Here is a 27,895-nt window from a genome sequence, read left to right as displayed (position 1 = left end):
ACACACACACACACACACACACACACACACTCTCTCTCGCACTCTCTCTCTCTCTCTCTCTCTCTCTCTCTCTCTGTCTGTCTGTCATTCTCTTTCTCCATCTTGTAGATCACTCCTATTGCTTAGACCAGACATGCCTACATTTGGTCACACAATTTCCAGGGCAGCTGAGATGATCCAACCTCAAAAACCAGAGTGGGCATAAGAAACTAAAATCACTGTGTCCATTCCCCCCCCCGTCTAACTCAGATGTTGAAGAATATAAACTGGTACACTGAGCGGGTGCTGACGGAGATTTCTCTGGGCAGTCTCTTAATACTGGTGGTGATTCGCACCATTCAGTTCAACATGACCAGGACCAGGGTAAGATTCACTCCCCTCTCTGTGTTCCTCCTTCTGCACCATATACACAAATCACATAGACCCCCTGGGAAAGTAGAAGCTACTCTCTCAAACCAGACGCTTTCTTGTACTTGGGTCTAAATGCTCTGCATAGATTTACTAAAAGGTACTGTTTGGTAATGAAACTCACTGCTCACTCTGTCTGGCCATACATACGTCTGTCTGTCTGTCTGTCTGTCTGTGCGTGATAGCTAGCTACATATATGTGCATGCTTGTTAGCTAGATACATGTAATATACACGTATGAAGAAGGTTCCAGGTGAGTAACTGCAGTGTATGGTAGTAAGAGATATTCAAAATTGTAGTTAAGCATACAAGGTTTCAGAAAAACACACATTCTTTCACAGACATGCCAAAAGTGGTGCAAATTGATCATGATGTGTTGTTACCTCAAGGGACCTCTTGGTAATGCCCACACCTGTGTAGGTGTTATCTTGTGAATGAGGCTAAACACTGGCCAGCGTGCTCATGGCAAAGCAACGTGAATTATCAGAATTCGAAAGTGGCGTGCTAGGTAGACAGGACGTTCAATTTCCAAAGTTGTGCATTTAACATTCCTCAATATGTAGTGTCATGTGGGTACCGGGAATGCGTCATAGAAGGCATTACCATCCACAATGGACAGCACAGTCTGGCTCATCCAGGACTCGTGACGTTCTTTAATGGACCCAAGAGAACCAGTAATGGCGTGGTCCGATAAGTCCCGGTACCATTAGTTTCTGGCTGATGGTAGGGTTCGTGTGTGGCACAGAACCTATGAAGCCATGGATCCCAGTTGTCAACAATGCACTGTGTAGGTTGGTGGTTTCATACTGGTGTGGGGTGTGTTCTCATGGCATGGGGTGGATCCACCTAAACATGTCATTTACTGGAATCCTCATGGACTTCATGCACCCCCACAATGATGAAAACTTCCACCAGGATAATGCACAGTGCCTTTGGGCACAAGTTGTCCAGAATTGGTTCAAGGAGCATTCTGGAGAGTTCTGATGAATGGTGTGGCCTGCATGTTCGCCAGACATGAACGCAATCGAACGTCTATGCGATGTGGTGGAAAGGTCTGTTCACGCCTGATATCCTGCACCTACAAATAGCACAGAGCTGTGGGTGGGTATCCAGACAGCATGTCTCAACGCCCTCCCACCCTGGATGTCTTCTGTCCACTTGTGGAATCTATGCCGCGTTGAGCTGCTGCACTAGAGGGGTCCTATACGACACTAGTTCCTGTCCCATGACTTTTGCCGTGTGTGTGTGTGCGTCATATATATATATATATATATATATATATATATATATATATATATATATATATATATATATATATATATATATATATATATATATATATATATATATATATATAAAAATTAAAATCTAGTATAAGGATATTAAAAGTTGTTTATTTCTTGATGCAGCAAGCTGTTGAAATCCAGTATAGCAATGATGGCTTATTGATGACTTGGCAGTAAAGGTTCCTTTGCTCTCGTAGACCTACATTCTCTCGGCATCTGCTAATGGATAGCAGTTTAATTCAGAGTACACTCAGATGGGGGGGGGGGGGGGGCATCTGTATGAAACAACGGTGAAGGTCACACTCAGTTTGAGAGGCCTGCCAGTGAGCAAGACCGCACAGAGGTTTTAAAGCTCAGTGCTTAAGAACTGAACCTGCCAGTGATGATGAGGAAAAAATGTATAGTGGAATTAACAGCACTGCTGCTTTCTTTTCTCCTCTTTTCAGGACAAGTACCTGCATACAAACTGCTTGGCTGCCCTGGCCAACATGTCAGCCCAGTTCCGCTGCCTCCATCAGTATGCAGCCCAGCGCATTATCAGGTGGGTGGGTGTGTGTGTGTGTGTGTGTGTGTGTGTGTGTGTGTGTGTGTGAGAGAGAGAGAGAGAGCACTGATTGGGTTGTTGGCCAGATCACAGATGGCCTTGTCTGCACTGGTTAGAAAGAATGGACCATTTAAAAGGATGTCTGTAGAAAGTGCTAGAAAAAACCCTCAGTATCTAGTGTTCACACATGAAGAATGTTTCAGTTCCTAATGTTCCAACTATACATAGTGATTTTAGTATGATGTTTGGTGCACTAGCAGGACTAGAGCCCTAAAATTAATGAATTTCAATTTAGGCAAGAGTGATGTTTGCTGTAGTAGGCATTATTAAATTTGGTTGTTTGACATTTCAGTGTTTTTTCATGAATAGTCATGTGGAGTGGTGCAAACATTGGAACATTCCAGTTGTGTTGTTCATGGGATTTGTACGGGTATATTCCCTCGCTCCTTAATAGATTTTGCTCTCTCTTTCTCTGTGTGTGATGCTTTGTTCTAACCTACATTCTGACTGGATTTGCCATGACTTCACGTTGGAGTAAATAAACGAATCCTATGCTGAGCCAGAGTGCCGCGTGGCGTTGATGGACCCCGCGAGACACGTGTCTCGGTCCGCTCCGTGTCGCAATGGCAATTCATGCAATATGTCTGTCCTTCGGGGCACTACACGGGAAAACGTAGCCCAGTGTGGAGAAACGTTGTACCAATCTTTTTACGTTCTTTAACGTGCCATGTTTTTGCTGAGCCGCGAAAACAGCCTTTGTTGTGATTCGGAGAAGTTCATTTGCTACATACACCCGTACAGCTGAAAGCAGCCGGTTTTGCGGCGCTAGCGGGGAGCTTCTGAGATAGCTTTGGGTCACTTTTTTAAATTCGTGTGCAAAGACACAAAGGTCAGTGTGTGTTGATGCTGAATTAAGTAATTGTGCCGTTCTCCGTTAAGTGAGTGCTGGCCGACGTGCGTGATTTTCGTACGTGCGCCTGCTTTGCGCTGTGACGGGCACCTTCGCTTCGACTTCAACATGACCCATAAGGGAGGTGCTCGCGATTGTGCAATCCGTTGGCGTGTGCTGACTGCTTCTGTTAGATCAAAAGCTCATTAGAGAAACGTGCAGGTTTTTTTTTGAAACGCAAACCGTCTCTGGCGCTCATTAACATATAGAAATACGTTTTTTGAGTGTTACGCTAGTGATGGTTTCTAATGGGTTTCTAATGTGTCAGTCCCCTCTAGTGCTTGTTTTGTCCCTGGTTTCCTCGTGCACTGTTTAGTTTGGCAGAATGGCGGGCCCTCTAGTTTTGTGGGTCCAGTGTTTGCTAGAGCTTAGTTCTTGTATTCACCGCGTTAGTCCCTAGTGTGTGATCAGTCCTGGCTTTGTGTGCACGCAGGTGCTCAGGTCTTGCTCCGAGTTAAGCCTCATTAATAATGTGAAACAGTCCGCCAGCAAGAGACAGCCCCTAGAACAGATGATGGTTATTGCTCTCTGTCTTTCACTCACTCACTCAATCTCACACACACAACCATATACCCTCTCATATATGGAAAAATGGTGGCGCCCATCAAAACAGAAGCCTACACAGAAACAAACAGGACCATGGTGACGTGCAGGGCTCCTGTTGCTGTGGCAGTAGTCTACAGTTGTACATCAGCATTGTTTGCTAAGAAACACTGACTGTCTTCCGAAGCAGCGTTCAGCCATCGGTGGTCAGCTTGCGGGTTTTATGAAGGCTTCATGAGAGTGCTTGGCTGCATGTAGCTTGTTTCCCGTAGTTGCTTGGGGATGGCAGAATTTTCCCTGCTAGTTTATAGTTTGAATCATGTGTTCTGTTTTGTTTTGTGTGTTGTCTGATTTCTGTCACCGTTTGTTGGCGGCTTTTGGCGCCTTCCTTGTTGTCTGAGAGCTCCATGGTACAGCAGGCAGTAAATGATTTGTAAATGATCTGTACTGTCCAGTGTAATTTGTGTGTTTGCACTCACTCACGATACAGGAAGGCAATCTGTTTTAACAGGAGAGCCCTTAATGTTTTGATTGGTACTAGACCGGAACGAATATTTTCACCCATCAGAGCCTTTCTTCTGTTTAAATGCCTGTACTGGGTTGCCAGAATGTTGCACCTGCTAAGGACCAGGCTGCTGTTTAGAAACAGTTCGTCGCTCTATTAATGCATTTGTTTTCCAACTTGAGCATCTTAAGATTCAAGAGCTCCGTGTTTTGATGCACTGTTGTCCTTCAAAGTCCTGATTGCTGCTGTGTTCTTGCAGTGGTTCAGTATTAAAATGTCCTGGTGTACTCCAGTCTGGAGGAGGCTTTCCTCCTGTGTGGACAAGAAGTAGAAGGAATACAAGTCCCACTTGGCATTATGGACAGTGAGATGAGCTGAGTCTGGTCCACACACTCTGTGACGTTTTGTTTCTCTCACTCACTCACTCACTCACTCACTCACTCACACACACATTCTTCCTCTTTCCCTGCCTCTCTCACACACTCTCTTACCCTCTGTTCCACTCTTTTTCTCTCTCTCTCTTTCACTCAGATGCGGATCTGGTATCACTCTCTTCACCCACTTTCTATCGCTACATCTTTTGATTCTTAGAAATGTCTCTACACAGTCGCTTGCTCAGAGAAGGGAGAGAGGGGGAGACCGGCATTCAGTTTGGGTTTGACCTCTGCTAACAGAGCAACGTTTTAAAATTCTTGTTAAGTGTGCATCCTAAACCAGTGTTGGCGGTATCTTGCTTCTCTGTGGTATGATGTCGTGGCTCCTAAACTCCAGCGATTAATATGGCCATGTAATTAAATCTGTTGGCACAGCTGGTCTGTGAGCGCAGGTGTGGAGAACCGAGGAGATTTCTGTGCCTGGACCACCGCAGAACGTTCTGGGGGGTTTTTGCTGGCACCTTGACATGGACCTTCCTCCCCGGGCTGCCTTCCACCTTCCCGTTTAACACGACGGCTTCGGCTGACAAAAAAATGTGTCCCGGAGCAGAGCCCCTGATAAAGATGCACACGGCAGCCCTCCCGCTAATGATTTAACCTACCCCTCGAGAGCAGTTTTCCAGATCCAGAGGAATCCTTCATCCGAGTCTGCGCCCGTTATTGATTTCCTGAGTGACGCCCCAGTCGATCTCGAACCTCTGCTGTCACTCAACTGGGCTGACGATGGTCAGGCACAGGCACTCTAATGCTTGCTGTCGTCGCTCTCAAGCTGATAACACTTGCTTTGATCTTCGGGACATTTCAGGAAGCCCATGATCTTTGCTTTCTGCCTCTGAATACCTGGTGAATGGCGGGGGGTGGGGGGAGACCAACTTTTTTTTTTTTAACACTTCCCCCATCTCCACTCTGACAGACTTCACTTTCCTCCATCTCCTGCAGGTCCCGTGATCAGTGTAAATGACTGATATACTGCCGCATGGCTGTCCTTGATTATGTCCTACTGACACCGTGTGTGTGTGTGTGTGTACAAGCGCAAACCCACAGTAATTTACTTTTAGTCTTTATAACTTCACAATTATGTGCGTAGCGCATTGTAATGTTAAAAACATCAGTCAGCATGAACCATACTTGTCAACCAGGAGTCTGTTGCCAGGCTTCTGTCTCTCAGCTGTGTGTCTGTGTGTAAGCAAAACCCTGCAGGAGCCTGGCAAGGTCGGGGGGGGGGGCGGGCATCATAGGGTGTGTGCTGCAGAGTTCTGTTCTGCCAGCAAGCACACATGGGGCTTCCACTAGCACGCGTCAGACATGGCGGCGGGGGGTGTGTAAAAATAGATAAAGGTCAGCGAGAGGAAGGTTCCAAAAAAGTGGAAGCAAGGCAGCGGTGTTGAGGATGATGAGGACAGGGAGGAAGGAGAGAAGAGGACCAATGGGATAAAGTGGCTGAGAGGCACAAATGTTTTTATGTTTGGATGCGTTTGTCTGGGGATGTGTGTGGGAGGGAGGGAGGGAGGGAGACAGACAGACACGCATGCGCATGAACGTTCAAACGGAGGCAGAACAGTCAGTCTGAGAGCACTGTGTGTGCCTCTGGACAGGCAGTGTGCTGTGTCAGTAGGTCACAGTGACACAGCTTCCAGGCACTCTGTCTAGCCTAAACACTCACACCCTTCCCACTCCACACACACACGGACAATAGTGCAGTCTGCCACTCTGTACCCTGCTTTTCTTTTTGCCTAGACGCTACCACCTGGCACTTTACCGTCTGGCTCTAATAAAGACGACTGACTGTACAACCGCTCCCTCAGTTAATATCACCTCCCTCCAACTTACGAAAGTCGCACGTGTCATTTGATTTCACTCTCAGTCATGTCCTGTATGCATCTCACTGTTTTGTTAATGTTTTATAAAGCAGGAGTTACAGAATCTTACACTTGGCCACTGTGCCTTTTAAATGTTTTGAATAGCGCTGGAGCTCAGCAATCTCTTTCTGTTAAAGCGAACCCTTAAATGTGCTCAAATGTGCTCAAATACACCATTTTCACTTCACTCAAATTTGATCATCTCAAACCTTGTTTTCCATTGTTTTTTTCATATCAGCATGCTATTTGCAGAGTGCTATTTACAGAGAAACTGTACCAATAACATTTATGTTGTTTAAGCACTTGGGAAAACACGGTTGTCCTCTGTCAGTGGTGGTGTTCTGCGTCTCTGTGGTAAGTAGATTAATGTTTTACCAAGCGTGGCTGCAGATTTGCTAGTCTGACGCAGGCTCAGAGTGGTGCAGAACAGGACAGTTGCGGTACTCAGCTGCGGGGCCTGAGGCGTATGGCAGAGAGAGAGAAGCTGCTGCTGCATTTAAAAAGTCCAACTAGAAACGAGGGCAGCTGATGGGCCAGATTTTGGGCCGTGCTGAAACACTGCAGTCTCTGGAACAAGCAGAAATGTGTACGTCTTTGGTGGATTTTTACAGATAATGGGCTGTTTTCGTTGGAGTCTGAATGAGGGACAAGGCAGGGAGGGAGCTGAGCGCGCCGCGTCCACACACACCTCTCACTCTGCTTGCACCCAGGGGTCAATGGCACTGCTTCATCTACCTGCTTTAACTTTTGTGTGTTAAATGTCAGGTGTGTGTGTGTGTGTGTGTGCGCGCGTGCACGAGTGTTTTCTGTGAAGGCTGTATGCAGTTCATGTCCAGGCTACCACTCAAGGCTAGATGTGCAGGTCATGATTGATGAGGTCATCAGTGTGAGTCATGTTAGTCATTTCCCATAATGCTCTCTGGTCTGAAACATGTTTAAATGTGCAGTGTGGCTCCTTTTAACTTGGCTAAAATGGCATTCTCTCTCTCTCTCTCTCTCTCTCTCTCGCGCGCGCGAGTGCACGCGCACACTCACTGCATGAATAAAATCTCTTTTAACCTCCATCCACTGCTCTGCGTGTACACACACACACACACACACACACACACAGAGCATCTACATCATGCAGTGTCCACTTCTAAATCGAGGATTGAAGGCCACTTTAGACAGTCCAGCGAGCTGCCTCTGTGGGCCAGCTCTGAGCATAGAGGTTCCACTCCCTACCAGCACCCTGACTGCTGACCATGGTGATCATGGTGGTGATTTTGGAAGGAACTGAACGATGGCATTCATATTTAAAACAAATTATAAGACTGACTCTCCACTCTGAGTGTTGGTAAGTCCAGCTTTGTGTTTTTTGCAGGGCTGTGAAGGTGATGAGGACTGCTAGGCTGTGTATCGCTACGACCTGTCAGGTTTTTATTCGGAGATACCAAACAGAGAGACCAGTAGTGAGTCAGTAGGGTTTCAGCTATAGGCTACACAGACGCATACGCGCACATAAGTATGGTCTTGTGTGTTGCTACTGAACATGTTGTTGGACCCAAACAACTGACAAAGAACCACACAGCAACCAGGGCCTGCAGAGGCTAGAGCCTGAAATGAACGTTTACTGCTGCATAATATTTTCTGTGCATATTTTGTCCATCCATTGAACCTGGGAGGTGAGATTACACCAGGCTCCTGGAGCACGCAGACATGAGCATATGCTGGGGCTTTGAATGAAAACATCAGAATGTCATCTTCCTATTTCCTGCCCTTAATGTAAAAGGCATGGTCAAGCAGAACACACTGATCAAATTTTTGTCTAAAGAGAGACTTGCATTATTTGGTCATTGTGTGATTGGGTGATTTTAACTCTAACTCTCTCTCTTTCTCTCTCACAGCTTGTTTGCTCTGCTATCTAAGAAGCACAATAAGGTTTTGGAGCAGGCCACACAGTCTCTGCAAAGAACTCTGGGAGCGGATGACGGCACAGCCCTGCCAGACTATGTGAGTAGCAGCGCCCCTTCAGGAGGGGAGTGGAAGTGCAGGCTAAAGTGTGGGTGGATTCATTCACTAAGTGACCGTTGGTTTCTCATCCTCATGAGACAAAACCTTTTTTTTTTTTTTCTTCTTCTTCTTCTTTAACACCATGCACAAATACACTACTGCTTGTGAAAGTGGAAACGATTTGCCAGATTTTTGTTTTTTCTTTCTGCCATGCCTCTCACTGTCGTGGTAAATTGTGCCGTCAGGCTGTAGTGGCAATGGTTTCATGGCTGTCCCATCCAGTGTAATCCCTCCCTGAAGGTGAGTCACTGAGGCCCAGATGATGTGGCATGTTGGGTGCTACTGGTTGTGGTTCTGAAGGCAGACGCAGAGGTAGAGTCTCCTGGGGGGGGGGCTTACAGAAGACAGCCCTGAGTCCCATTGTCGGCCCTTCTCTGCTGCAGCCCTGGGAGATGGGGGAGGGCTAACTACATCAGCTGGAAAGGCGGTGTCACGCACCCCACGGCGGCGGCAGCAGGGGGGTGTAGATGTCTGGGGGTCGAGGGTGTTTTTGTGTGGGTGGGTGTGTTTCGAGACAGATGGACTGACATGGCATCTGTGGAGCGCCGACAAAGGCCTGGGGTGCGTTAGTGTCGACCAGAGGTCCTTGATTCTGCAAGATCAATAGAAGTCCTCATGTTCTGTACTGTCTGCGTATATGTTGTAGCACTGATGTTTGTATCACTTTCTCACTCGCTCTCTCACACACACACATCCACCCACCCCAAAGCCCTCTGCAGACGTCTGGTGTGTTAGACGTCCGAGTGTGTCTGGCTGGCTTCTCTCCTCATTAGTGGTCCTCTCACACTGGTGTATCTCTTTTGTATCTCTCCTGCGTTCACACCAGTCCTCTGCTCCTGCTCCTCTTCTGTCGACCACCTCGCTTTAGTCTTTGTCTCTCTCTCATATATATATATATATATATATATATATGTGTATATATCACACAGTTTTTTGCTCTCATCTCTCTCTCTTTCTCTCTGGCTTTTTTGTTTAATACACCACGTCACTGTTCAGACTTGCACCATGTCTGGCACAAGTGATGCTCAGAGCCTCACATGTAAATCACACCACCCAAACAGAAGTCTTCTCCACGTTCTCACCTTTCTGATACTGCTGTGGGTGTGAGAGGGTGCATGTGCACACACACACACACACACACACACACACACACACACACACACACACACACACACACACACCTCATATTCTCTCTGTGTGCTCCAGTATAAATGGTACTAGTATCAGTGAGGGATTTTCTTCATGTTAAGCATTGGAGAAAACACATACACACACACTTGAAGAGTGTTCAGAGAGGACTAGAGTTTGCTACTACTCTGCACTCTCTGTCAAGGGACCAAAATGTTTTATAATGAAAATATAACCTGTTTATAAAATGCAAATTGTGCTTGTGCAACTGCTATTAGACATATTTGAATGTCTTCCTGTGTATTTGTTTGGGGGGGCGGGGTTGTGTGTGGTATTGTGGCAGGGCAGTCTTGTCTTTGCATGGGAAGGCTTTGGTCCAGTACTCCCCTGATGTGTATTTTCTACCCCACCATTTCTGTGATCCTCTTCCACTGCTCTTCCTCTGTACACCTCATCTCTTGGCTTCAGGTCTTGGTTTTATCCCCCACTCCTCCTCTGGGTACACATGTGTAAACTACATTTTACCCATTGTAAGGTAAATGTGCATCTGTGTATGTGTGTGCACACATTTCATTGTTGTTAGCCTGGCTGACCGTGTACTCCACTTGGCCCAGTATAAATACATCAGTTTTCAGAACTTGCATTTATTAAGTGTGTGTGTGTGTGTGCGTGCGCGGGTATAGATGTATAGGTGGGTGTGTGTGTGTGTGTGTGTGTGTGTGCGTATGAATCTCACCCTCGCTCTCACTGTCTTTCACACTCTCTCACTTTCTCTTTCCTTCTGTCCAGATATAGTAGAACAGAGGCCAGGGTAGGTGTGAGCAGCTGGCGTACGTGTGTGTGTGGGGAGGGAGTGCAGGGACTGGAGCTCGTGAGACAGAGGTAATCAATAAGACAAGGTTAGCAGAATAAGGGGCAAATGTTTGTTTAATGTGGGTTTGTAATTGGTCACTGACAGAGATGGGTGGGGCCATCAGGGTGGACAGCTGAATAGCGTGTGAAAATTTAGTCCTCGTTTGTTTCTCTGCAAGTCCTGTCCATCATACCATGCGTCTTCGTGTGTGTGTGTGTGTGTGTGTGTGTGTGAGCGCGCACGCACATTCCTTGGTGTAATACGAGTATTCCGATTGCGTGGAGCACTGGAACCCATACGAGAGGCTTTGGCCTAAAGCCAGGGCCTAGCCTGCGCTCTGCCAGTAGGCCCAGGCCTCCCGCGCCCAGGCAGCCTACCTGGCACTGCTGGTCTGCTCCAGAAGGGGAATAGCACGAGGGCTCCTAAATCCCAGTGACAGTTTAAACCGTTGACTGTAACTGTAACCTCTTTTGCACTGACTAGTTACTTGTAGATGTTTTAATTTGGTGCTAAATGTGTTTTAGATGGATGTTCATGCGTGTTGGCTGGATGTGTGTTAGCTCGACTTTAATTAGAATCATTTTGAAAGCAGTAGAGTGAAGTAATGGAGTTCAGGTAAAGGTAAAGGAGTTCTTTCACAATTACAGTGCTTGTCTGACAAACCTGGTTGCATCAGACTGTCTGAGTAACCGATGTGGTAAGCCATTACTTCTCAGAATTGAGGGCAACGCCATTTATGGTTCAGGCAGGAATGCTGTAATCCCAGCCATCGGCACAGTCCAATGCAGCAGAGTGAGCAGAAAATGAAAGTGTGGTCATTTTAAGCATTTTGGGTGAATTTATTTATTTATTGTATATTTGGAAATTTCAGGGGGAGGATTTGGTAAGTGAAGTTTATGGGTCTTGCATTGAGAAATGCTGGTCTGGAGTCTTTAACCTACCACATCCTGTACTGGATTCTCTCTCTCTCTCCTCTCTCTCTCTCTCCTCTCTCCTCTCTCTCCTCTCTCTCTCTCTCTCTCTCTCTCTCTCTCTCTCTCTCTCTCTCTGTGTGTGTGTGTGTGTGTTCTGCTGAGAGTAGCCTGAAGTTCCTCATTGTAGGTGCACTAGCCCTGTTGCTTTGATGCTTTCTCGCTCTGCTAGAGAGAATCCATAGCTGCTCACCACACAGTGCATACATGCATGATTCAAGCACGCTGACAGCCTGGAGTACACTGGGAAGGCTGGGGCTTTCCTCCTGTTGGCTGTCTGTCAGTGTGTCAGATGGGATGTAGAAGGGGTGTGGAAGGGCTACAGTGCAGCACTGAGAAACAGTCCCTCCCTCTCGCCCACCACCAATGTGGAATAGACAGGCATAGCCATGGTGTCCTGTTAATTCTCCAGTCCCTAATCTCTGTCCAGTCAAATGTGGATTGTCTGTAGTCTTTGGATAGACAAAGTCTCACACACGCACACGGTTACCCCTGCTGTGAACCTGTGCACAGCAGCTGGCCCTGTAAGACTTTTCCTTTAATGAAAGCGTGACCGACACACAGACGTTCTGGGCTATCATTTCACCCCACTTTGCCTATTAAACCAACCAGCTAGTGTGATCAGGGTAGAAAAGATCCGGGAATTGAGACCCGACTACTGAGAGATGATCTTTGATCCTTCCCTCCGTCAGCTCCAACCTTTACAAAACGTGATGTAGACCTGCAATGTCCAATTCTTGTCCAATTTGTAGTTGTAGAATACAGAATTGGTATAAGCCAATACCATTTTGTTAGTATTGTGGAAGACATAAAGACTCTGTGTCCACCAAAAGTATTTATAAGCATTCATAAGGTGCTCATAGTTGTTAATTGCCCTGTTTTTAATCTCTGTCTGAGCTCTGAATAGCACATAAATTATTTCAGTCTCCCACCAGAGGGCTGGAGTTAGCGTGCAGGCCAAATGTCAGGCGACAGAATCAAAGCCTGCTAATTATGGTCTTCCGTATTTAATTGAGCTACAAGTGGGAACCATAGTGAGAAAGATGAACACAGAATGTGTGTGTGTGTGTGGGTGGGTGTGTGTGGGTGGGGGCGTGTGTGTTATAAGCCCCCCCAAGCAGTTAAATCACAGATTATTGCACTACATGAGTGTAACTTCAGTTCACATCCCTGTGGCTTTCAGAACGGTGTGCATGATTCCTCTGGTCTCAGTGGTGTGATTATAAAGTATATGTGCGGTATAATGTGGGCCAGAGTGTGTCCCACTTTCTGTCTCTGAAAAACAAATATGCACAGGAGGCCTCGCCTCCCACTGCCAGCAGCTCACTGATGAATTCTGCTGTCACGCTCTAGGTCTCATTTGCCTTTTACGTCTTTCAGATGTCCCCTTTTGATGATTTTAAAAATTAAGAAAATATTTGTATGTAAATATTGAAATATATGCTGCTGAAAGGACCTTTTGATTAAGACAGTGGATTTAAAAAAAAATTGGTGTTGGAGGGTTTTTTTTCTTTTTCTTTTTTTTCCCGGATTTGTTATTAGCAATGAGCTGATGTCAAATGGGGTTTAGTAGGTTGGGTTGTGGTGTTTAGCATAGGGGCCCTTATGTAGAGTGGGGGTTTAGTGGGTTGTGGTCTTGGCGTATGCTTGATGTCAAGATTTTGTCTGTAGGTTGGGATACAAGCATAGGTTCTGTATACTGAGGTGTTCCTGTAGGGGTTAAGTCCTTCTCCTTTCAGGTTAATTTCCTCTCAGTCCAACTGAGTCAGCCTGCTTCTGCCTGTTACCCTGGTGACAGTGGGTCTTCCTCCTTAACCCCTGACCTTCTTAGTGTTTACTGCTGCTCTCTTACTGGTTCTAGCTTGTTGACCTCAGAGATATCAGCTGATTGTTGGAGTTCTCACCAATCACATTGACTGTACACACACACACACACACACGCACGCGCGCGCGCGCACACATCGATCTCATGAGCAGCCAACCAAATGCTGTAAGACATCTCACACACACATACACGCGTGTGTTATAATCAGTTCACACGATGTGTGGAGTGTCTCTTACGCAAATAGCTCAGACCAGACAGGACGATGACGATAAAGCCTGAGTTAATGTCTCTGCTTGTTCACTCCCCCCCCCCTCTCTCTCTCTCCTCCTTCTGTCTGTCTGACTCTTACCTTCTGTCTGTATCTTTCTTTCTTTCTCTTTCATTTTCTCTCTCTCCTTCTGTCTGTCTGTCTGACTCTCTCTCCTTCTGTCTGTGTCTGTCTCTCTCTCCTTCTCTCTGTCTGGCATTGTCTCTTCTCATCTTTGTCTGTCTCTCTCTCTCCCTCCCTCCCTCTCCTCATCCCTTTCTCTTCATTGTCACAGCTCCTGGGTTTAGCAGACCAAAGACACTGATGTCATGACCCCATTCTTAGGTTTGACTTGGTGTCTTTCTGATGCTGTTCTAGGAACTGTACCATTCTTCTTTTTGTCCTGACTTGACCTCAGAGGTATCTAAAATGCATGCAGTAATGTGGGGTTGTTTTGGGTTTTTTTGTTTTGGGTTTTTGGTGTGTGTTACAAGGCTGTTTGGAGTAAGTGGGTTTAAATGGGGCTGTTCCAGCTTTTCTTTGTTGGTATCCTAGAATTTGCTGTCTGAATTAAGGAGAGGGGGAGGAAGAAGAACAGAAGTAGAGGAGTAGATTGGGAAGAATAAAGATGGTGTGAAAGAGAAGAAAGGAGGATGGGGTAAGATTATGCGCAGCAAGGTGGTCAGATAGGTGGACTTTGGAGCATCTGATTTAGTGATTAGCAGTATTGTGTGTTGTTTGGGTCGGTGTTTTGTGTGTGTGTGTGTGTGTGTGTGTGTGTGTGTGTGTGTACGTGCATGCGTGTTCAAGCATGCGTTGATACGTGTCTGTGTGTGTGTATGTAGGGTACGGGGGGGCCCTCAGTGTCACTCATCCAGGCAACCCAGCAGTCTCCCACACAGACGTCTAACTCACCCTCTTACGTTTGACCTGAATTCCCTGGGGGGGCAGGGGTGTGTTGGGTAATCTCATTAGTCTGCTGCAGAGCCTTACGGTTTTAAACACATTTTCTCTCCCTCTCTCTCTCTCTCGCTCTGTTTCTCTGTCTCTCTGATCCTCTCTTCCTCTCCACCTGTCTAATTATCACCCTTTCCCCTTGCCAGTGCAAGTTTCTCTCCCTCCCTCTGTCTGTCTGCGCATGTCTCTCTCATAACCTCATAATCAGACCGGGTGTCCTCCCTCTTTACGGCTGTCCGCGTCTGTCTCTCTCCAAATCATACTGGGTGTCCTGATTCATGGCCTTGGCTTTAGCTTGGAGGCATTTAACTGCACACGGGCCTCTGATGTGTCTGTTCCTGGAAATTCTTCGTTTCCCTTCAATAATGTATTTACTATTAACTGGCTGCCTGGCTTGACTCACCCAGGCAACCAAGCGAGTGCTGAGGAGGCTAAAAAAACACGCCACGACCCCGGCACTGCACGGCTCAGACGGCTCTCCTGCTCACGCTCTGTCAGCTAAGCATGTGTCACGACATTTACAAAATTTAGCTGCCGCTTTTTATCCAAAACAACTTACAATTCTGACTGAATACAATTTGAGCAATTGAGGGTTAAGGGTCTTGCTCAGGGGCCCAACAGTGGCAGCTTGGCGGTGGTGAGGCTTGAACTGGCAACCTTCGGTTTACTAGTCGAGTCCACTGAGCTATCTGTTGTTCATAATTCTGCTCTAAACCCAGTGAACTGGACTGCATTCACCTGCAGTGCACAAGCAGGTCATCTTTCTCTCTGGCTTCTAGCAATCATCGGCGTCATCATAATTGTCAATCGTTTGCTTTTGTCTTGAGCACTGTGGCAACCTGAGCTTACCCAGGTTTTGTTATTTGTTTTGTTTTAGCTGAAACCCTCCGTGTTGCCCTCGTCTCATTCGCGCACCCTGTTCAGTCCACTGGTGCGGCCCAGCCAGCTCCGTCTATTCTGCATCCAGCTGGCGTGAGAACGTTAATAACCCTGGCGACAGCTTCCCGGCCTGCTGAACACGTGGAGGCCACTGCTGTGCCCGCAGGGTAGTGTGCCCTTCCAGGAGCTGGTCATGGAGTCAGGCAGGGGGGTGGCGCAAAGAGTCTTACCCAAATCCTACTCCTTCCAGCAGGGTTTGCTTCATCAGCACAAACCCTTTAAGCCGCTCTGCTGCTCCTGCAGGAGGCTTTCTGAGTCCTGAGGGCATGCCTTCCTGCTGCTCCCGCATCGGTTTTGCCGCGTCCGTCCGTGCTTGGCTTTTGGGCTGGTTGTAGACCCGCTGCTGCTTCTAGATCAGTGCTGTGCTTGTTTGATCCAAGGCGAGTTCCACCACGTTGATCTTACGATTAAACGTGGGGCTTTGGCCAAGCCAGCCTGCGCTTGGTGTGGCGCCCACAGGCAGTGCAGGGGCGGGATGTGGGCGGGATCTAAGCACGGGGCTTTGCTAAAGCAATAATGTCTCAAGTGTAGCAGAACACTATCAGCTGTCAGAAGGCTGTCATCATACTGAAAGCAGACAGTAGCAGACTTGGATGGAGCTTTTGGCTGGTTACGCACTCAGCAGTCTGGTAGAATTCCGTTCCCCCCCGATTCCTGACTATGGACATGTCTTTGTGTGACAACTTGGACAATCCCCGCAATGGTACGGAGGAATGACTCTCTACTTGGATTATGTGCTTCAGTTTCATATTGTTTTGACCATGTGTCTTTAATACTGTTACTTAAGCACAAGGAATCTCCTCTGTGTAGCTGTTGTAGTGATCTGTCTGTTTTACTGTAGACCAATTTAATTTTGGAGAAACAAAACGCATGACTAAATTTATTTGTTTGGATTGATTGTCTCCCTGATGAGGCGGTTACTCTTCTACCCTGTGATTCATGGGAAACTAAGCTTTACATCCCACTGTAGAATTTGAAACAAATGTAAACATTTTGCTGTCCTGAAGGAGGGGTGTGTTTCCCCTCCGTGTTCATCATGGAGGTAGGCCACATATAGTGTAGTCAGTGTGTCGGGGATTTGAAAGTTGAGAGCGCTGATGGTCAACTTGCCCCTATTCATCTAACTGCGTTCCCCAAGACAGGAAAATAACTCTCTGTGCACCAGTGCATTCATCTTTGAAGCCTCGTAGATATGATTCAGATCAGTCACATAATTCCCAGTCCGTGATGGGCTTGTGGCACCATTTTAAAAGCGCTAATGTCTTAAAGCCTTTTGCTTTGATGACTAAAGTTTGTTTAGCTTCTTTTTTTCCCCAGGTGTTCACTGTATGAACCGTTTAAAGCGAAGCCGCCGTCAGTAGCTATGTAAAAGCCATTTCTAAAGATATTTATTCTCTGTTTCCAAGCAGATGTCGGAGACTTAAAGGAAGAGTCCCCCACCCACACTTTTTTCCCCTTCATTTCACGTTGGTGCTCCTTTGTCTCCACCACCTGAAGCCCGTGGTGTTTGTTGAAGTCCAGAAGGCTGTTTGATGTGGTGGAGCTGTGTGCGTGCTCCTGGGCCAATCCTCCATCGCGCCCAATGTTTTCCCCTCCAGTGCTGCTTGCTCCCTTTGTTTACAGACACCTTTGAAGATGACTGCTCTCGTGCCAAAGCTAGTCTCTGCAAATCTCCCCAAATGTTCTGAAATAAACTTGAGCAGAAAGTTTTGGGTGCAGTTAAAAAAAACGAGAGAGAGTGAGGGGGGAGGGGGCGCAAAGTTAAGTTTTTTTATTTTAAGAATTCCTAGTGCCCATGGCTGAGCCTGTCTGCTGTGTCTAAGGCACTGTGAAGATGATAGCAACACTTCCATTGCACAGAACACATACATGGTCTGTGAGGTCTTGAATGTCTGTCCAGTGTTTATTACACATCATAGCTAGAGACGCTATGGCAGTACACACACACACACACACACACACACACACACAAAAAAACAACAACTTTGTCTTCTCTTCCCTGTGCTTATCAATTGAAAGAGTGAATTCTGTTGGTTGTGTGTTTTTTGGTGACCACGTGTGCTAAAAGTCACGTGTGCACCTGCTCCCACAGTACAGAGTAAATGTGTTCCAACATGCACTGCCTGCTGAATGAAAGGTGGAGATGTATGGCCTACACACTAACTTCATCCTTCTGTATTAGATTTTTGTGCTGCTTTGAATAAACGTGTCTGCCAAATGAAAGTGTATAGGAGAACACACCCAGCCTGCCTATAGGACAACAGAACTAGTTTATCTATAGGAGAACACACCCAGCCTGCCTATAGGGCAACGGAACTAGATTATCTATAGGAGAACACGCCCAGCCTGGCTGTAGGGCAACAGAACTAGATTACCTATAGGAGAACACGCCCAGCCTGGCTGTAGGGCAACAGAACTAGATTACCTATAGGAGAACACGCCCAGCCTGGCTCTAGGGCAACAGAACTAGTTTATCTATAGGAGAACACGCCCAGCCTGGCTGTAGGGCAACAGAACTAGATTACCTATAGGAGAACACGCCCAGCCTGGCTCTAGGGCAACAGAACTAGTTTATCTATAGGAGAACACGCCCAGCCTGGCTGTAGGGCAACAGAACTAGTTTATCTATAGGAGAACACGCCCAGCCTGGCTGTAGGGCAACAGAACTAGTTTATCTATAGGAGAACACGCCCAGCCTGGCTGTAGGGCAACAGAACTAGTTTATCTATAGGAGAACACGCCCAGCCTGGCTGTAGGGCAACAGACGTATTCTTCTATTCAGTCTTCAAACTCTCACACACACCATAGTGAATAACAGAATCTGTCTGTTCCGTGTGTCTCTGACCCAGTAAAACACTGCTACACAGTCTACGGCACGGACAGAGAAATGGTGACACAAGCCCTGCTAACCTATTTTCTCCTCTAACACACACACAGGCATGCACAGTACAGTGAACACACACACACACACACACACACACACACACACACTGGCAGTACACCCCTGATATCCGTGGCAGTTTTTAAATAGTTTATATTCCTATTATAGGACTAGATGTAGTGTTAAAAATGAAGTTGGTTTATGATTTCTAACACTACTGCGGTCACCACAGTGTGTCAGTTCTGTGGGCACCCGCAGACTGGGCGAGGTTTAGTTAGACTGGCATTACACTGGTGACCTGGGTGGACAGAGGTAGGTGGGCACAATGGATTGAGTAGCGCTGAAGGCAGTACTTGCTCTACGTATAGCACAGCGGCCTGGATACACACAATAAACAGATGCTGAACGAACACACACACGCTTGTGCATACTGAGCTTTCTCTGTCAGGGGAAATTTTTTGTTTTGCCGCTCTAATGAAACTTTCATCTGGAATGTTCCTGTTTCTTCCCCAGCCTGTCCAGAAGCTGAACATATAAATGTGTTCCGTCGCTAAGCTGTGTGGAGCATGAATGCCATAAATTGTTTGTAGCTGCAGTATTATTCCAGTGATCAGTGTTCACTTTTCACACAGCCTTGCCATGTGAACTTCCTCCAGGTTTTGACTCACTCTCTCGCGCTCCCCCTCCCCCCCTCTCTTTGTCAGGCGCAGGACTTGAGCGTGATTGAGGAGGTGATCCGTATGCTCCTGGAGATTATAAACTCCTGCCTTTGCAACTCCCTCCATCACAACCCTAACCTGGTCTATGCTCTGCTCTACAAGAGGGAGCTGTTCGAACAGTTCCGCACACACCCATGCTTTCAAGACATCATGCAGAACCTTGACACGGTGAGTGTGTGTGTGTGTGTGAGACAGAGTTTTCATGTCTCTGCCCTTCTGAACTGTATTATTAAATATTGATTTTCCTGAATTGCCTTAAATTTCTTTAATACTTCATTGTAAAATTCTAAGCAGTGTGTCTTCCAAACCAAGGCAATGGAAATGGTCCCAGTCATGAATTCTTTGCATATTGGACATGTCCCCGTATGATACCCCACATTATTTAAGAGATATGAGCAATATATGTGAGTGGTTTTTGGGGCATAAACATGATGGTTTGCTCATTTATTTTGAATTCAGCTTTAGTTGTTTGGACTGAGTTAGCTAGGACGCTTCTCATAAATGAAAGGCATTAGTAGCTTTGTGAAAATGGACCGTTTGTTTGAAGGAGCGTTCTACCTGGTCATGGCTTCAGACCACAGCAATAATGTTCATATTAGATAATGTAAGTAGTCTTGGATTTAGCACCTTATAGCAATTGCGCATTCTGCCAGTTCCTGCCCAGTGGGAGTGTCATTGGCATTCTACACAGCTGGAAAGGTGTGTGGTTTTGTTCAGTACGTTCGTATTTCAGCCTAAATCCTGTCACGTCACAGAACGTGAATAAACGTTTAAAGAGTTATCATGAAAGGCTTAGAGGCGGGAGGCAGACGCCGGTTTAGGTGAAGTTCAGATCACGTCCCGCTGCCCCTGAGAGGAGGCAGGCTTCAGGCTGGAAGGGCCTGGAACTGTTGGCTCAGTAAATTTCTTTCTGCACATGAAACAATTCTTTGCAGACTGGCTGGTTTTCATTGTTGGAAATGCATTGTGCCAGGTTTATAAAAATTATATTTAAAAAAAAAAATGAGATTAAGGATTACAGTATTTTTAAGTATTTTAACACTTTGTATGTGCTAGTGTATCACGTAGAACCTGGCTTCACATGTCCAGTAGCAGGAAGGCGCGCGCAGTGTGGTTAATTAGTAAAATGATCAAACAAAATGGATGATTGCTCCAGATATTAGTATGAAGAGCAAACGAGAGTCTGTGTCTGGTTTTTTTTAGCTGTGCAGGGATACAGAATGTTTGGAAACAAGTAATAGAAATTCTAAAATTCTTTCCATAGGAAAACGAGTCTGCCACAAATGGTATATTTAAGGTCTTTTTCTGAAGACCCTATTCCTTAAGAACCATGAAAGAACACTGATAGATCTGTCTAATTCGTGCAAAATGCCTGATTAGTGTATATTGGAGGAATAGGTGTGTTTGTTCAGTGAAGGCATGGCTAAAGGTCATTTTGTTTAATGTTGGAAAAAATAACAATAAATAACAATGTACAATAAAACAGCTTGCTTTGCCATAAAATGTGGGGTATGTTTTAGAAAGAAACAGATGAGTCAGAACCTTGACATTTCTCTTAAGAATGAATAGATACATACACATGTTTATAATGTGTGTGTAATGTATACATGTGTATATGCAAATATTTGTACATGTAGGTGATGGACTTTTTATACCAGTAGGTGGTGAGATGGAGGGAAGTTTTAGGGAAGGTGTGAGATGTTCCCTTGTTAATTGAAGTGAATGTGACCTGTAAAACCTCAGTAAAAACAAACTTCCTGGTGTCCTGAAAATTCCTGCTGTCCACAGCACTGCCTGATTAGAAAAATACAAATCCTCCAAACAACATATTGATCGGTGCACTGGTATAGGTCCCTGCTCTGTGTTGGGTTTAGACACTGTTTCTGGCAGGTGAATTTTTGGTTTTCACAAGGTTTACTGCCTCAGTTTTTTCTAGATCGTTGTCAGATGTTTATATGGTATAGTGAAGTACAGAAGTTTTTTTTTTTTTGTTTTTGTTTTTTTTTACTTTTTATTGACAAATGTATCCAGTTTAAGCAAAGACTTTTTTAAGACAGCTGCAATTATCCTGAGCATGCTGGATATGAGCTTCTGGGCAAAATCTTGACTGATGGCAGCCCATTCTTGCCTAATCAGTGCTTGGAGTTGATCACAGTTTCTGTGTTTTTGTTCGTCCACCCTCTTTTTGAGGATTGACCACAGGTTCTCAATGGGATTGAGATCTGGGGAGTTTCCTGGCCATGGACCCAAAATGTCAATGTTTTGCTCACAGAGCTACTTCTGCCTTGTAACATGGTGCTCCCTCATGCTGGAAAAAGCATTGTTCATCACAAAATTGCTCTTGGATCGTAGGGAGACGTTGCTCTTGGAGGATGTTTTGATCCCATTCCTTATTCATGGCAGTGTTCAGGCAAAGTTTTGAGCAAACCCACTCGCTTGGATGAGAAGCAACCCCACACATGAATAGTCTCAGGATGCCTCACTGTTGGTATGACACAGGACTCATGGTAGCGCTCACCTTTTCTTCTCCGGACAATCATTTGTCCAGATGTCCCAAACAGTCTGAAGGGGGCTTCATCAGAGAAAATAACTTTACCCCAATCCTCTGCAGTCTAGTCCCTATACTTCCTACAGAATGTCAGTCTGTCCTTGATGTTTTTCTTGGAGAGAAGTGGCTTCTTTACTGCCCTTCTTGACATCAAGCCATCCTTCAAAAGCCTTTGTCTCAGATGCACTCACACCTGCCTTTTGCCGTTCCTGAGCAAGCTCTGCACTGGTGGTGTCCCAACACCGTAGCTGCATCCTTTTTAGGAGATGGTCCTGGTGTTTGCTTTCTCGGGCGCCCTGAAGCCTTCTTCACTGCAATTGAGCCTCTCTCCTTCAAGTTCTTGGTGATTGGATAAATGGTCACTTTTAGGTGCTATCTTACAAGCAGCAATGTCCTTGCCTGTGAATCCCTTTTGATGCGATGCAATGATGACGGCACATTTCCTTGGAGGTAACCATGGTTAACAGAAGAAAACTTCAAGCACCACCACCCTTTTAAAGCAAACAGTCTGCTCTTCTAATAAGCATGTCACAGTGATATCAGCTGCCTTGTCATCGTTAACACTGAAAAGTGATTTTTGAGGTAGGGCTGAAATGCAGTTGCTAATTTTCATGGCAAGGAATGACTTTGCAATTAACTGCAATTCACCTGATCACTCTTCACAAACTAGAGTTAATGCAAATTGCCAAAATTTATGATGGTCTCAAAGCTTTTGGCCACGACTGTAGGTGCTTGTGTTTCTGGCGGTTGTTCGGTGCGCTGGTGTAGGTGCCGCTCTGTGCTGCCGTCGGGTTTATACGTTGTGTTTCTGGCAGGTCATCGGCTTCTTCAGTCAGCGGCTGGAGCAGGCCGGAACAGACCTCTCAGTGGAAAGAGTTCAAGAGGTCATCAAGAAAGGGGCAGCAGCCCTACCTAAAGAGCGCCTGAAGGTACAGTACACACACACACACACACACACACACACACTTGCACATGAGCAAACATGTTTGCGAAGCACACAAACACACAATTCAGCATGACCTGACCACTGTCCCAGCACCCTCGGATTGACCTCGGTGACCTTTTCCCTGTGACGAAACCAAAATGCACGTATTTGTGTGGAAGCAATGAGGTGGTGAGGGGGAGAGAGTGAAGTCATAGTCACTGAAACAGAACTACGTACGTCACGTCTTTTTCTAACGTCTCTGTATGTCTAAAATGACGTGTAAAATGGAGTTTAACATGCTTGAGTTGAGATTTTGCTGCTTGTGTAAATGATTGGCATATCGGTGACAGCTGAATATGTAAGATGGTCTTTGAGCTAAAAATATTACAGATGAAAACCAGACTGCGCCAGGTCACCGCACTGCTACTGCTGATCTGTTAGTTCCACCTCTCATTTCTAAGCAGTGCCCTTCTCCCACCTTAGAAAACAGCAGGCCAGCAGTAAAATATGGGCTGGTTGGAGTGTCTAGCTCACACAAAACGCTGCAGTGCTGAACTCCATGTGGGTTACACCACACACGGGACAGATGAGTGGTATCGGGTAGGGTGTAAATTCTGTATTCACTCAACATAAGTAGTGTGGTACCTGTTAGCCCACTGAAAACCTGTGTGGGAACATGGTGCTGGTTTGGGTTTCTGGCCTTCCCCTGGGGACAGAGAGAGAAGGAGAGGAAGAAAGAAAAAGATGGAAAGAACTTGAGAGGAAGAGCCAGAAGGAGTGTGTGTAGGTCAGGCCTAATCTTCATCATCACTAAAGGCTTCTTCATGGCCATTCATCACCATTCTATAACACACACGCGCACGCATACACACACACACACACACACACACACACACAATGACATCCCAAGGAGAGCCCTGGCAATGTACACGAGTAAATTTATGGCACATGTGTCGTTGGCGCTCACTCCCTTCCCACAATCCCCGTGTGCTGCACATAAATCAGTTGCTGAATATCTAGTGTGTGTCGCAGGACTCTGTGACAGCACTCTCCTAATTGCACGTTCCATCACATGCTTCATGGCTCAGGTGTCACATGTGTGCATCCATCTTTTTCATCGCTTAACGGATGGGGTCAAGGCAAGATGGGTTTTCTTTTTTTTTTTTTACTGTCTGCAGCACTTTTTCCTCAAACCCCCCCCCCCCCCCCCAGGCCTGTGCAAGTGTGCGTGGGCGAGGAGACGGAGGTGGTGTAGCAGTCTGCTTCTTCGGTCTTCAGAGACTGTGATTTTTGTGTTGGAGGGAGAGCCAGGTGTTTGTGTGGAACTCTCTCCATCTCCGGAAGGTTCTTCCCCACTAAGAAACAGCATCAAACTGCTGGACGTGTGTGTGTGTGGGGGGGGGGGGGGGGGGGGCTCTGATCCGCACGCGCTCAGGTGGTGGGCTGGAACCGTGCAGCTCTGAGTCGTGAGCCATGGACTGGACGCTGGGTCGTCACAGCTTGTTAACAGTGCCTGACGCTGCACCTGTTCGCCGTGACCTGTGAGCCACCAGGCAGGAGAGCGGCTGTCAGTCATCGCCGTGCATGTCCCCGTGACGTCTTTAGCAGACATCTTGTCTGACAGCTTAATTGCTAACTTCACAACATGGCTGCCAGTGAATCTGTGTCAGTTTTGCCATTGCTCAGTTCATCCCCTCTCTCTCTCTCTCTGATGGTCTTCTCTCGTTTCCTCCTCTTCATTCTCTTCATCTTCATCCTTCCCTCTGCCACATTTTCACACGGAAGTAAACCCTCAGCTGGGCTTACCAGACAGGCCAACTGATTGGTCTGTTCATTGGTGCAGGTGGTAGGATCATTTGCTCATCTTGGTCAAGCTACTGAATTGTGCTTTATCAAAAATCTGTGGGGGGGTGTAAAATCACTTCATTTTTCCAACCAAATGTCTCATCACCAGTAGAGATTAACAGCCAAATATTTAATGAGATTTGTTGACTTTTTTTAAAAACATTTTTTAGGGGATTTAGGGAGTTATTTAACACAGATGGTTTGGTGCATGTGCCATTTATGATGTGCGCGTCCTCGCACGCATGTGGGTACACCCGTGTGCTCTGAACCCGTGTGTTGATGTTTCCTGGAGAACACCTTTCCTCCTGCATTCATTGGCTGGGCTGGGCTTGAGGGGGCGTGGCCACCGTAACTCCCTGGCCTGGGCCTGATCCGCATCATCTTCAAGAGATCCCAGTCAGTGAAGGATTTGGCTTGTGCTCTTTGCCTGAAACGCAGCATTGGAGAGCTGTGACTGGTCGTGGGTCGGCAACTGGTGAGATTTGCTCTTATTTAAACTAAAAGTGAGCAGCACGTGCCTTCATATGTTCAGAGAAACACATCATAAATGATAACTCTGCTTGAGCCTAATGGCTGTGATTGAACAGAGAAAGGACTTTGTCTTCATTGCGGCTCAAAATGAAGCCGTAAATCAGTGTGCATGTCAATACAGTTGTGTTTGTATTTTTCCCCGTGTGAGGAACAGATTGTGGGTCTAGACGCACTCTGTCTCTCTCTCTTTCTGCCTGGCTGTTCGTGTGTGCGCACGCATGCAGTCTCTTGGGTAAACCCCCTGCTGAAATTGAGAAACGCTTGTCTAGACGGACAGATTTATTCTCTCATTCACACTCTCTCTCACACACACACACACACACACACACTGGCCACTGCAGATGAGTATTAGGGTCCCGGGAGGGTGAGGGATGTTCTCTCTTCACTGGCCTGGTACAGTCTGCCCCTATTCTGCCACATTCACAGGCACGCACACACAGACAAAGACAGCAGCATTCAGGGCTGGACACACACACACACACACACACACGCTTCCCTCCCCTCGCCCTGAGCACTGTCCTCCCTCTCTCTCCCTCTCTCTCTCTCCCTCTCTCGCTCTCTCAACGGTCTTTCTTTTGTCTCTTGTGTTTCAGAACCTCTCTTTCACTACTGCGTTTTGTCTTGATCTCTCTCTGTTTGTCGCTCTGTATCTGTTCAGGGGAAACAGAGAGAGCAGTGTGTATTGGCTAGAGTGACAGAGGCAGAGGAATTTGTTTGGCTGGCAGAGAGAGAGGGCACGCGCGTGTGTGTGTGTGTGTGTGTGTGTGTGTGTGTGTGTGTGTGTGCGCGCACGCGCGCTGTTCCATAGTGATAAGACAGAGACAGTCTGGCTCCTCTAGAAAAGGAGGGTGACTACTGCAATACAGCCCCCAGAGAGACCTACAGATGACCCCTGTGCCAACATACATGTGTACGCGCGCGCACACACAGACAAACATACACATTCTTTCTTTGTCTTCTGCGTAACCTGCTACAGTAAACTGTTGAGTCAAGATGATGAATAATAGTCCTATTTGTTTTCACATTTTCAAAGGTCATATAGTCTGATATTTGTAAGTTAGGTGGGCCAGTACATTATTTTTGGCTAGGTTGTTAAAGCAGTTGTGTGTAGTGCTGTGTGTTTGACTTTTCAGGTTCAGAGAAGAGTGAGTGAGTTTGCCTAACTTTCCTCTCCTCCTAATTGGATTTGAAAGCCTCAGAGTGCCAAGAACAAACATACAAATGCACTCACGCACACAGCCTGTGATGCAAATAGGGTTCCACACACCTGCACACATCCTAAAACACACGGCTGACGTGAGCGCTGTACTGGGGCTCTACGTTACTGATTGGTGAATGCCTTTGTTTAAGTGTGTGTGTGTGTGTGTCTGACTTACTTACTCACTCTGTCTCTCTGACTTCATCAAGTCCACTCTCCTCATGACCCACCGATGACTGGTTCTGCACTTCTCAGAAAACACTGGAGGTGTAGTTGGGTGGGTGTTGGGCACAACTTGAATGATCTTGTAAACCACTAAGAACAGCAGAGTTGACATGGCATGACAGATGTGCAGTTTGTGTGTTTTTTTTGTAAGGCAGAGGTGACAGGTTTGTTCTTATTTCTGGTAGCATGTGTTAATATTGCTGGCCTGCTAGAAACAGACAGAATGTCTAGTGGGAATTGCCATTGCAGAAATGAGTGGATTTACAGTGATGAGTTTATCTGTATTTGAATTTTGCTAATTGCACCTGAACAATCAGAGTCATTTCTGATTGTCCTTGTGGTCGTCATGGTGTTTATGGTTTTATGGTCACTCCTTTTTTGGTAGAATTTTTTTGCCACAAACATTCGCAGTATAAATACACTGCACTGCACCGAAAGTGAGACTACAGTTTAAAGTTTGCCGTCGTGGCCCCAAGACCCTGGGAACCAGAATCAGTGGATTGGACGCAATTATATACACCATCTTTTGTGGGTCATGACCTCAGACGTGGTTTGTCTCACGTCCCGGCTGCGTGTGCCCTCTCGCTCAAGCGCCTGGTTCCCAGACGGCGCTGTCTGTGCTGTGTGAAAGGAGAGCCGTGGTGCCGAGGAGAGGAGGACCCTGGCGAGAACCAGGCTGGCACAGTGACAGTTTGGCACGGTGACAGGCCTGGCCCACTGCAGCTCTGCCTGTGTGCCTAGATGAAAGGGAGCCGTGGCAGACGCTGTCTCCCGCGGCGTGACGCGCAGGGGAACCTGAGCAGGCCACGGTGCATTATTGATGGGGCACGGGCGTCTACCTGCTGGCGCGCTGGCTGTCACTCACCTGGGCCTGGCTCGGACGCGGGTCGAGTCGGCCAGGGCGGACCAGTCTCTGAAAGAGCTGCTCCCCTTCTGTCGAATCAGGCTAGATGAGACTTCAAACAGACGCAGTTCAGTTACGGAGTTTCCAGAGTTCATTTTTGTGCTGTTTCTCGGTCAGGGATGGCCAGGCGGGTCAGGGTGTGCCTTGTCGTAACACTGTGTGCATTGGCCAAGTTTGGCCTTATGTTTGATGTTTCCTTTTGGTTTCACTTGTCTTGCGTTCATGGTTACTCTGGCTGCTGAGTGCAGTGCCTAGGATATCATTTGATAGAGATACAAATACAGTTAAACCAGATCTCATGCCATTATTAGGCTAAATATTTGTCATAGTTGAAGGTGCTGAAGAATGTAAGAACTTTGTAAACAGATTGTGCTCAAATCATCCCAGTTTTTAGCATTTCTGTTGACACAATTTTTTTTAAATAGCAGGTCCATTTGAGAATATGAACCATTTGACATTTCCCCCCCTGTGGTTGGCGTGAGGTCATAGCAAGCCAGCGCCGTATAGTTTTATTTTATTCAGCACAGTGGAGAAGGTTACAGGTAAGACCCAGGAGTGTGGTACTGGAGCCGGGTATTGATTGCGATGCATGAATGCCGTTTAGCCGACTCACAAGGGA

At 46.6% G+C, this 27,895-nt stretch overlaps 1 protein-coding gene across 3 annotated transcripts in view; it reads left to right on the top strand.

Annotated features, from left to right (window-relative positions):
* dym (dymeclin) overlaps window positions 1-27,895 on the top strand; it is a 56,777-nt gene that overhangs the window by 25,998 nt on the left and 2,884 nt on the right. Inside the window, exons 12-16 of one of the 3 annotated variants that reach the window (XM_035527042.2) lie at window positions 250-363; window positions 2,141-2,235; window positions 8,415-8,520; window positions 19,086-19,268; window positions 22,464-22,577. In XM_035527042.2, the coding sequence (XP_035382935.1) occupies window positions 250-363; window positions 2,141-2,235; window positions 8,415-8,520; window positions 19,086-19,268; window positions 22,464-22,577 (612 nt within the window). The remainder of the gene's footprint in view (window positions 1-249; window positions 364-2,140; window positions 2,236-8,414; window positions 8,521-19,085; window positions 19,269-22,463; window positions 22,578-27,895) is intronic. The other 2 variants (XM_035527043.2, XM_081718803.1) reach the window with 2 other exon arrangements.

This window comes from Electrophorus electricus, chromosome 8, assembly GCF_041902795.1.
Source record: "Electrophorus electricus isolate QZ-2024a chromosome 8, ASM4190279v1, whole genome shotgun sequence".
Classification (NCBI taxonomy): Eukaryota; Metazoa; Chordata; class Actinopteri; order Gymnotiformes; family Gymnotidae; genus Electrophorus; species Electrophorus electricus.
This window is presented reverse-complemented; position numbering and strand designations above follow the sequence as displayed.